This window comes from Acartia tonsa, chromosome 2 (assembly GCF_053477335.1).
Source record: "Acartia tonsa isolate MP-2025a chromosome 2, ASM5347733v1, whole genome shotgun sequence".
NCBI lineage: Eukaryota > Metazoa > Arthropoda > Copepoda > Calanoida > Acartiidae > Acartia > Acartia tonsa.
In genome coordinates, this window is record NC_137261.1 from 33,961,813 (window position 1) to 33,974,012 (window position 12,200).

Below are 12,200 nucleotides of genomic sequence, written 5' to 3' on the forward strand. Positions count from 1 at the left end.
TTAATATTCATATTACTTAATACCAAAAAATAAAATATTTCTTAATGTCAAAACTTTTTGTATTTAGATTTTAGTATTGGTCTTTAAAAGCAACAAATTGGGTCGAGTTGGGTCAATATTTATAAGGATGGTTCGATTTTTAAAGCTATAAGTACCCTATCTTATTGACATAGAGTTACATAGAAAAGTTGTCGCCAAATTAAGTTGCTAACCTGTTTATTGGTCAGTTTATTCACCATAAAGAAGGAAAAGAGATAGGGTAAAGGGGAGAGGGGATAGATAATGTTTTAACCATCTACAACAATGATATTTTAAGAGGATACAAAATTATGGTTCAACTTCCAATTAATTCTATATTTATTCACGTGGATATTATCACAGGAGAAAATTTTTAGTTAGTTTAGGTTGCAATTTCCCTTCGATTTTATTTGGTGTACCATTTTTCCATTAGGAGGGGAGGGAATAGGGTAAAGAATTGGGTGGGGAAGATTGTTATTTTTGCCCGCAAGAGAGTTCACTCTATTAAAGAACATGAAATGTTTCGTGTAAGATCTAAGTAATAATAAATCCATTGTGGTGAATTCAAAATTTAAAAAAAAAATTGAAAATTGACCCACTCTAATTGCCCTTGAATTGATTTCATAATTATCAGCTGTCTGAGTTTACCGACGAAAAGAATAAGTTGCCAACTTTCTATAGAGTTTGTACCACATAAATAGGAATGTGAAGAAAAAAAACATTACATTGGTTGAGACTAGCAGCTACGCCACTAGAGGCTTCTATGGACACTTTGGGTAATTAATCAAATAAAAATGTCTGACTCTAAGCCTGGGATTTTATTTTTGAAAAGGAAAAGATTTTTTTCTGATGGTTAGGGGGGAAATTTTTTTCTTTAGGCAATTTTTCTTGGGAGCTCAGACAAACATCCTGTTACTTTTATAAAAGGATTGATAATTACATATAGTTATTGAAGAAAATTATCAGTAAAATATACAAAATATTTTAATTTGTTTTGAAATTATTACTTTTTTGGTCTTGGTCTAATATTTTATGTGTTGGCTAGAGAAAGATTGTAAAGACTACTTGTCTTTTTCTGTTATCCTGTTATTATTAGGTTTATTTCTCTGCAAAATTATGTTAATATTATTAATAATTTTATGAATAAAAACATAAACACTAAATGTCAAAAGATACAACCAAAAAAAATACTGAATTTTCTATTATTTCTTAAGATAATTTCATACTTCTGACTGGGGTTCCTATTAAAATGTACTTTATAAACATTCCACCTCTAAAGTACAAACAAACATTTCAGGTCAAAAGATACAACTCAAACTTATCCTACACATCTTGTTCTGATATCCCAATAAACATAAGGAAATATATGTGAGAAAAACCAAGATTTTGAGAGAATAAGGAAGGGGAAAAGGCAGAATTTATATATTCTCTATACCTCTATTTCAGTTATGATATCCCAATATAAATTAGGAAAATTATCTGAGAAAAAGGAAGAATTAGGGGAATTAAGGAAGAAGTTCTTAGAAAAAGCTAGGTTATCTGAAAATAAGAGAGAATTAGTAAGGAAAAGGAAGAAGTTCTTAGAATAAGCTAGATTTTCTTAGAATAAGGAAGAATGTCTTAGAATAAGGTAGATTTTCTTAGAATAAGGAAGAATGTCTTATAATAAGGTAGATTTTCATAGAATTAGGAAGTATTTCTTAGAATAAGGTAGATCTTATTAGAATAAGAAAGAATTTCTTAGAATAAGGAAGAATGTCTTAGAATAAGGTAGAATTTCTTAGAATAAGGAAGAATGTCTTAGAATAAGGTAGATTTTCTTAGAATAAGGAAGAATGTCTTAGAATAAAGTAGATTTTCATAGAATTAGGAAGTATTTCTTAGAATAAGGTAGATCTTATTAGAATAAGGAAGAATTTCTTAGAATAAGGAAGAATGTCTTAGAATAAGGTAGATTTTCTTAGAATAAGGAAGAATGTCTTAGAATAAGGTAGATTTTCTTAGAATAAGGAAGAATGTCTTAGAATAAGGTAGATTCTCATAGAATTAGGAAGTATTTCTTAGAATAAGGAAGAATTTGAAGGAATAAGGTAGATTTTCTTAGAATAAGAAAGAATTTCCTAGAATAAGGTAGGTCTTCTTAGAATAAGGGAGAATTTGTTAGAATAAGGTAGATTATCATAGAATTAGGAAGTATTTCTTAGAATAAGGTAGATCTTATTAGAATAAGGAAGATTTTCTTAGAATAAGGAAGAATGTCTTAGAATAAGGTAGATTTTCATAGAATTAGGAAGTATTTCTTAGAATAAGGAAGAATTTGAGGGAATAAGGTAGATTTTCTTAGAATAAGGAAGAATTTCCTTGAATAAGGTAGGTCTTCTTAGAATAAGGGAGAATTTGTCTAATTAAGGTAGAATTTCTGAGAATAAGTAAGAATTTGGGTAAATAAGGTAGATTTATTAAGCATAGTTGTAATAGTGAGGAAAAGGAAGAATTTCTAAGAATTAGGAAGAATTTGTAAGATGGTGGACAGAGGTCACCTTCCTTTAGTGAGAATTTGTAAGATAGTGGACAGAAATCACCTTCCTTACAGAGAATTTGTAAGAAAAAGGAAAGTAAATAGCCTTCCTATACCCAAGGAAGGGAATTTCTGTCCTTTTTAGGAATGACTTCATTTTCTTCATATGATCCCAAAAATGTTTCCTATAAATTCAGCCGCCTATCTTGCAGCAGAGAAATTTCATATCATTTCATAAGACTGATGGACTGTCTTAGAATTTACTAGTGATAGAGAGTTGTTTTTGATAATTATTTCCCAACTAATAAGTAATGACATCAATTTAGATTTATTTTGTCTGGTGATATCTCAGAGTGTTAGATTTGGAGGTTGGGACCTGATAGGCCAAGGCTTGGTGAATCTAAGCTTTATTTTACTTGATGTACAACCACCTCTTGGAAAGATGAATACAAAGACAAGAAATATTCATTCTTTAGCTTCAAATATTCTAGCTAAGGTAGACCTAATTTTTCAACCTTTAAAATTTTTTTTTTTTTAAAGATAATTTCTTGGTTTTTAGATATGTTGTTCTTTAGGTAATAAAGAAGCATTCAAGCTCAGCCCAAATTATAATCCCTCAGCTACAAGGTGAGATATTAACAACAGTAATACCACACGTATACATGACACGTCTTTTCTTTAAATAGATCAAGATAAAGTTGAGTGATACGCAGTATGGAAAATTTAAATTTATTTTAACCCAAGATTCCGCACATAAATGTCAAGAAAAACAAATATTATTATTTATACAGAATTTTGCTTTTAAAGCAAAAATATGAAGTTTACTCTTTAAACTGTTTTTAACCTATTTTTGAATGGGGGGTCAAAAATATACTAGGACACCTGTAGAATCAAACTGCAGAGCCCAAATTTGAATTAAGTCCCCAATAAACTTTTTTTGGGGGATTTAAAAATTAATTATTACTGTTGCTCTGGTCATTTTTACCAGAGCAAAAGGTCTGTTTTTACTTTGTGTAATTTTAAATAATTTTTTTTCTAAAACAATTAATTTAATTGAAAAATCTGACATCATAAAATAAAAAAAACATAATGCTGAATTTAAACCAATAAGAAATCTTCTTTCATTTCAATTCTTTATATTTTCCGAAAGAGTGTTTTCACAAAGAACTTACTTGAGAACCCTTAGAGCTAGAGGGAGCTAATTTTGGATTTAAGCTTCTATGGGGCCAAAGTTACTTTTAAAATTATCGTCGACCCCCCACCCCCCCAAAAATATATTAGATTTTAGAATTATCGTTGACCACCCACCCACCTCCAAACCCCTAATTTAGGGGAGGGGGGGGGGGGGGGCGGGTGGATTATACTATAGGGTGTTTCTCATAAACGACTTGAGATAAATGGAGCAAACCTTAGAATACAAGTTTTGTAGGCCTATATTAGATTTTAGAATTATCGTTGACCACCCACCCACCTCCAAACCCCTAATTTAGGGGGGGGGGGGGGTGGATTATACTATAGGGTGTTTCTCATAAACGACTTGAGATAAATGGAGCAAACCTTAGGATACAAGTTTTGTAGGCCTATATATGATTTTAGAATTATTCTTGACCACCCACCCACCCCAAAACCCCTAATTGAGAGGGGGGGGGCGGGTAAAGGGGGGGGGGGGAAATGTGGTGACTCGTCACACGACATACCAGCAATTTTATTTTGGGTGCTACTCCCTTAGTTTTAGAGATAATTGGATGAAATCTTTTTGGCTGGGTCAATAATTACCCCAACTATTGGTATCTTTAAAATAAAACGGCGGCGGGACCGCCGCTCCCGCCGCCGTTTTCTGCCGCCACCAAAAAAAATTTTTTTATTGCATTTCTCGCCGAATTAGGCAATTTAGAAACATTTGAGACCATGTTATTTTTTTCAAAAATTTTTTGCCTTTCAAGCAACCCTGCGTTTATGAAGGTATATCTTAAATACAGTATGCTACTCTCTTAGTTTTAGAGATAATTGGATGAAATCTTTTTGATTGTGTCACAAATTACCCCAAGTTTTGGTATCTTTAAAAAAAAAACGGCGGCGGGACCGCCGCTCCCGCCGTCCGCCGCCGTTTTTCGCCGCCACCATGGTTGCTTGTAAGGGGAAAAATTTTTGAAAAAAATAACATGAACTCAAATGATTCCAAATTGCCTAATTCAGCGAGAAATATAATAAAAAAAATTTTTTTGGTGGCGGCGGAAAACGGCGGCGAGAGTGGCGGTCCCGCCGCCGTTTTTTTTAAAGATACCAATAGTTGGGGTAATTAGTGATCCAGCCCAAAAGATATCATCAAATTATCTCTAAAACTAAGGGAGTAGCACCCAAAATAGAATTGCTGGTATGTCGTGTGACGAGTCACCACATTTCCCCCCCCCCCCCCCCTTATACTATAGGGTGTTTCTCAGAAACGACTTGAGATAAATGGAGCAAACCTTAGGATAAAACTTTTGTACGCCTATATTTGATTTTAGAATTATCGTTGACCTCAAGTTGTTTCTGAGAAACACCCTATAGTATAAGGGGGGGGGGGGAATGTGGTGACTCGTCACACGACATACCAGCAATTTTATTTTGGGTGCTACTCCCTTAGTTTTAGAGATAATTGGATGAAATCTTTTGGGCTGGGTCACTAATTACCCCAACTATTGGTATCTTTAAAAAAAAACGGCGGCGGAACCGCCGCTCCCGCCGCCCGCCGCCGTTTTCCGCCGCCACCAAATTTTTTTATTTTATTGCATTTCTCGCTGAATTAGGCAATTTGGAATCATTTGAGACCATGTTATTTTTTTCAAAAAATTTTCCCCTAACAAGCAACCCTGCGGGGGGGACTTAGGTATATCTTAAATACAGTATGCTACTCTCTTAGTTTTAGAGATAATTGGATAAAATCTTTTTGATTGTGTCACTAATTACCCCAAGTTTTGGTATCTTTAAAAAAAACGGCGGCGGGACCGCCGTCCGCCGCCGTTTTCCGCCGCCACCAAAAAAAAATTTTTTATTGCATTTCTCGCCGAATTGGGCAATTTGGAATCATTTGAGACCATGTTATTTTTTTCAAAACGGAAAACGGCGGCGGAAGTCTCCCCACAGGGTTGCTTGTAAGGGGAAAATTTTTTGAAAAAAATAACATGGTCTCAAATGATTCCAAATTGCCCAATTCGGCAAGTAATGCAATAATTTTTTTTTTTTTTAAAGATACCAAAACTTGAGGTTATTAGTGACACAATCAAAAAGATTTCATCTAATTATCTCTAAAACTAAGGGAGTACCATACTGTATTTAAGATATACCTTTATAAACGAGAATTTGAAAGTCTCCCCACTCCCGCCGTTTTCCGTTTTGAAAAAAATAACATGGTCTCAAATGAATGAAAATTGCCCAATTCGGCGAGAAATGCATTAAAAAAAAAAAAATTTGTGGCGGCGGAAAACGGCGGCGGACGGCGGGAGCGGCGGTCCCGCCGCCGTTTTTTTTAAAGATACCAAAACTTGGGGTAATTAGTGACACAATCAAAAAGATTTCATCCAATTATCTCTAAAACTAAGAGAGTAGCATACTGTATTTAAGATATACTTTCATAAACGAGAATTTGAAAATTAACCTAAGTCTGGTTATTTGTGGGGTCTAGGAAAAAAATCAGACTTACGCAAAAGATTATAATAATAATCTTTACACAGAAAAATGGCACAAGGTGAGGGTTTGAGGGCCTGTCATTTCATCAAAGAAATCCATCAAAAAATCACAATTTGAAATTTTAATTAATTAATAACTTTTTTCTCATAAGAGATAATGACACAAGACTTTCACTTGGTAAAAATTCAGCATTGTGGGCCGCCTAGACTTTATATTTGGTGACCCTGGGGTGACGGGTTCAGTGCCCCCCACACCCACGAAGTGTGCATACTTTTGAAAATCACGTTTTTTCAGTTTTTCCCCTTAAAGGAGGGGAAGGAGTCGTTTTAGAGACTTCAAGCATCTCTTTGATGTTGAACAACTTTTTGAGGCGAGCATTTCTTTACTGATGTTTGATTCGCCTCCGGCTGACCGTTTAGCCGTTATTCGCCGCCGAAGGCGTGATTTTTGGCGATTTTTGCCGTTTCCAAGGTTTTAATGGACATTTAGGAGGGGAAAGAGTTGTCCAATCAAGTTGATGATGAAGTACATTTTTGTAGGCTAAATTTCATGTGAAGTAAAATTTTTTGTACCTCCAACCGGTTTTGCTCCAGCTGAATCGATTTACAGATACCCCCTAAAAACCGGAAAAAACCGGTTTTTATAAAAATCACGGCCGGTTTTGGCCGGATCAGGCTCATATTTTGCATGGAGTCATTCTTTGATATTCCCCACAGTTGATACTTGATCTGGCAAGATCCCAGAAAAGTGTGGTATATCTAGGGGTGGGGGGTCGACGATAATTTTAAAAGTAACTTTGGCCCCATAGACGCTTAAATCCAAAATTAGCTCCCTCTAGCTCTAAGGGTTCTCGAGTATTCCCCCCCCCCCTGCCCAAATGGGACTTATGCACATCCTCCTTTATTTAATCCATAGTAAAAAATAAACTTTAAAATCCTAATAAAAATCGATGTGGGCAATTGTTCTCATTTTTGGCTTTGCAGTATGATTCTACAGGTGTCAGAGCATATTTTTGATATACCTTTTAAAAATAGGTTAAAAACAGTTTAATTATGTCAATATTGTGATCTTGCAGCCAATTAATATTGTGGAAACTCTTGGAATAAAGATACTTTTCTCAAAATGACCCCATTGACACTAGAAAAAAAATTGGCTACATCATAACAAGGATGACAACATCGATAAGTAGCGAAGCTCAAAATGATGAAGGGATATCGGGAAAATTTTTAATTTAGAGCAGTGTTTTACAATAAACATTAAACTTTATCAAATAGGGAAATCACGAAAACTTTCAAATCACGCAACCTTTAAAATCAGAAAAATCTAGGAATCTATCTAGCACCCAAATTTATGGACAAATCTTAATAAAACTTAGTGAAAATATGTAAAATGTAAAATTGATTAATCCCTGAAAATTTCAGCCCTTTATCTTGAAAAGGAGTTGAGAAAATTACGAAAACGTAAAATTATAGGAACCAATCTGGCACCCCAAATAACAGACAGACGGACAAAACTATGTATATATTAGATGGGCATATATAATGGGAATCTTCATTAAAAATTTTCGCTTGAATAAAACTTAGTGAAAATTTGTAGAATGTAAAATTGATTAATCCCTGAAAATTTCAGCTCTTTATCTTGAATAGGAACCGAGAAAATCACGTTTCCCCCATAGCGTTACGGACGGACAGACATAGTGAACTATAGAGTAGCTTTGCTACTAAAAATATACCTAATCTTAAATATTTTCAGACCGCATTATAGTAAACGGATTAAGCAGCCAATACACCTCGGCACTCAGAGTTATTGTTAAACAAGCTACAACTTTTCTAATGGAGGATGATAATGGAACCCTCATTGTTAACTTCATCAACAATTTTCACAGGCTTACTTATACAGCAGGTATATTCATTAGGATTTATTATAGGGCGGGGGGGGGTCAGAATAATTTAGAGGCTAAAATCTAAAGTTTGCTTCCTTATTCTCTAGTAGTTTCTTTGTATTATACCACCACTTACTCACTCTGTAGGAAATGTAGGTGTCTATAATATATTAACATGACATTTTTATTATTTTTTTAAGGACGTGCATCTTTTAATGCGTTGGTACCACTTCTTAAATTAAACAGAAGTTTGAGAAATCCTCTGATTGTTGTGTTAAGAAAAGCTTTGTTCTCTAAGAACATTGACACTAGAAAGGTTAGAAATTTACAAGGATGACAACATTCAGAAGTAGCGAAGCGAATTATATCGGGAAAAAATTACTATATGACACATACAATAAACATTAATCTAGGTAAAATAGGGATATCAACAAACCATTAAAATCACGCAACCTTATGATCATGAAAACTTAAAAAACTAGGAATCGATCTAGCACCTCAATTAATAGACAAATCTTAATGATATGTAGAATATAAGCATATTCAATCCCTGATAATTTCAGCCGTCAATCCTGAATAGGAATAGAGAAATCATAAAAACCTAAAAATCTATGAATCGATCTAGCACCCCAATTAATAGAATAATAAAACTTAGGGGAAATATGTAGAATATAAAATTAAGGGGGAGGGGGGAAGTTCTGACACTTTTTCGTAAACAGTGATTATCAGCTTTGTCTTTGGAGTGAGAGGATAGGTTATTTAACAAAAAAGTTTCCTTTTGGGATGTAGTTTTCCTATTTTAAAAAAAATTTGATTGTAACAGGTCAGTCATAAAAGGAAGTCTGAAGGAAATGCACGGCTCATGTCAATTTAAACAAACTTGTTTTTTAAATTAGTTAACCAAACCCAAAGTAGCAATTTTTGTGAAATAAGTTTTGTTCTAACTTTAATAGAAAAATTTTCAGTTTTTACCTGTCCAGGATCCACCTAGAGGCCTGCAATACCTGAGCTTAATTTCAAAATATTCTTCAAATTTATTAGTACCATCCATAAAGTATCAACTTTTGTAAAACAAGTTTTGTTCTAACTTTAACAGGAAAAATTTTCAGTTTTTACCTGTCCAGGATCCACCTGGAGGCCTGCAGTACCTGAACCTGGAGCCTGATTTCAAAATTTTCTTCAAATTAGTTCCTACCATCCATAAAGAAGCAATTTTTGTGAAATAAGTTTTGTTCTAACTTTAATAGAAAAAAATTTTCAGTTATTACCTGTCCAGAATCCACCTGGAGGCCTGCAGTACCTGGACCTGGAGCCCGATTTCAAAATTTTCTTCAAATTAGTTCCTATTATCCATAAAGAAGCCACTTTTGTTAAATAAGTTTTGTTCTAACTTTTAAAGTAAAAATGTTTCAATTTTTACCTGTCCCGGATCCACCTGAAGGCTTGAAGTACCTGAACCTGGAGCCAGATTTCAAAATTTACTTCAAATTAGTTAATACTATTTATAAAGAAGCCACTTTTGTTAAATAAGTTTTGTTCTAACTTTTAAAGTAAAATTTTTCAATTTTTACCTGTCCAGTATCCACCTGGAGGCCTGAAGTACCGGATCAGTAATATTTGACATAATATCATTTAACATAAATTCATTTCACATAAAACATTTGACATAAAATCACTTCACATAAAGGTACATTTGACATAAAAACATTTGCCATAAAGGTACACTTCACATAAAAACGTTTCACATAAAGATACATTTGACATAAAGGTACATATGATATAAAGGTACATTTGACATAAAGGTACGTTTGACATAAAGGTACACTTGGCATAAAGGTACATTTGACATAAAGGTACACTTAGCATAAAACGTTTCACATAAAGATACATTTCAAAGTGTACCTGAGGTAGTCATTTTTTTCCCCGAGCATGGCAACCGGTGAACAGAATCTCAGTTCTGCACCACAAGCCTCGCACGACTGAAGTTCCCATGTCTATACAGTCATATTTATATGAAAATATTTTTAGAAGATTTTTGAATTTTTTTTTGAAGATTTTCCATTTTTTTAAAAAGATTTTAGAAATTTTTATTTATTATTAAAAGAAAATCTTCAAAAAAAATTCAAAAATCTTCTAAAAATATTTTCATATAAATATGACTGTATAGACATGGGAACTTCAGTCGTGCGAGGCTTGTGGTGCAGAACTGAGATTCTGTTCACCGGTTGCCATGCTCGGGGTACCTTTATGTGAAATGTACCTTTATGTCAAGTGTACCTTTATGTGAAATGTACCTTTATGTCAAATGTATCTTATGTCAAGTATACCTTTATATGAAATGTATCTTTATGCCAAATGTACCTTTATGCCAAATGAGTTTATGTGAAACGTTTTTATGTCAAATGTACCTTTATGTCAAATGAGTTTATGTGAAATGATACTTTATGTCAAATGTTTTATGTGAAATGAATTTATGTGAAGTGATTTTATGTCAAATATTACTGATCCTGAAGTACCTGAACCTGGAGCCCAAATTTCAAAATATTCTTCAAATTTGTTCTTACTAACCACAAAGTAGCAACTTTTGTTAAATAAGTTTTGTTCTAACTTGAAATTTTTTTTTACCTGTCCAGAATCCACCTGGAGGCCTGGAGTACCGGAACCTGGAGGCCGAATTCAAATTTTTTTTAAAATAGGAAAACTACATCCCTAAAGGAAACTTTTTTGTTAAATAACCTATCCTCTCACTCCAAAGACAAAGCCTATAATCACTGTTTACGCAAAAGTGTCAGAACTCCCCCCCCCCCCCCCTTATTCCCTATAAAGTTTAGCTCTGTATCTTAAAAAGGAGTTGAAAAAATCACAACAACAAAAAAATTGAAAATCAAGGAATCGATCTAGCACCGCCGACGACCAGACATACAATTGTATAGCTATTTGTAAATGGGAGTAAAAAAATTATTGAATCAGAACTTTGGCTTTATGGTGCTCCCAGGAAAGCATTGAGGAGTAGAATCGTGAACTTTTGTCTAATCTAAAATGCAGCCGTTTTTGAGAAAATTAGATTTGAAAGTTTTTAGTTCAATTTTCACCCGCTAGGAGTTACCGCAGAATCATGACAAGAAAAGCAAAGATTACTTATTTAAAATTTTGAACAAGTTTGCTTTAATGAAGTCTTTCATAAAACCTCTCTATATATGATTTATTTAAGACTGAATTTCCATGACCTTAGCAAAGCAACTGATAAAAATGGCCACGAATCAACTCACTTTAGGAGTGGTTTTATGAAGAACTTTATAAAAGCAAACTTGTCCAAAATTTTAAATAAATAATACTTGCTTTTCTTGTCATGATTATGAGTTAACTCCTAGGTGATGAATATTGAACTTGAAATTTTCAAATCTAATTTTCTCAAAAACGGCTTCATTTTAGATTTTATTGAAAAGTGAAATGAAGTTACCTACCCTAGGGTAATGAAATGCACAATGTCCCTTGGTCTCAGATAAAAATGTCCAAAATCGACCCATCCTAATGTATAATTTTGTATTACAATAAACAACAATCAGTTAGGCACCAGAAAAAACCACTAAATTCAAGTCTAAATGCACCTCGTGCAACTACCCATTTCTCCTCTAAATTGTTTGACAGACTTCAATGCAATCCCTTGTCCATAAGTAGTGTGTTGTAAAAAAAATTAGTGGCTCAATACCAGCTGAGTATCCACGTGGATATTCAGCTACTAATGGGGTCATTTTTGGATACTCAGCTACCATTAGGAAAATGTGTGAATATTCAACTACCATAGAGAGGAAAACAGTTTTAATATAAAAGGTAAGATTTAGCAAGCGTAGCAATAATAGAAAGTCCGTAGGTCAATTTTAAACATGTTGCTTTTTAACAATTTTTTTTCATATAATGTAATAAATGAAAGCAAAGTTTTTCTACATTTCTAGGAAATTATATCAATTATATATGTATATAGTTATAAAATCGTGGCTTCGGGGATTTTTGGTCCACGAAAATATTGGATTATTAGCCCTGTAGATTGATCATTTTAAAAGCGAAGCTTTTTATAATGAGGGTCTGTGCGTCTGTCGATTTCAAATTTGGCGT

The 12,200-nt window shown here is 33.5% G+C and overlaps 1 protein-coding gene across 11 annotated transcripts in view; it reads left to right on the top strand.

Annotated features, from left to right (window-relative positions):
* Nucleotides 1–12,200, top strand: part of FANCI (Fanconi anemia complementation group I) — a 66,338-nt gene that overhangs the window by 26,798 nt on the left and 27,340 nt on the right. For all 11 annotated transcript variants that reach the window (XM_080151658.1, XM_080151661.1, XM_080151660.1 and 8 more), the window contains exons 13-16: nucleotides 2,863–3,032; nucleotides 3,112–3,163; nucleotides 7,958–8,107; nucleotides 8,288–8,403. In XM_080151658.1, coding sequence (XP_080007784.1) covers nucleotides 2,863–3,032; nucleotides 3,112–3,163; nucleotides 7,958–8,107; nucleotides 8,288–8,403 — 488 coding nt within the window. The remainder of the gene's footprint in view (nucleotides 1–2,862; nucleotides 3,033–3,111; nucleotides 3,164–7,957; nucleotides 8,108–8,287; nucleotides 8,404–12,200) is intronic.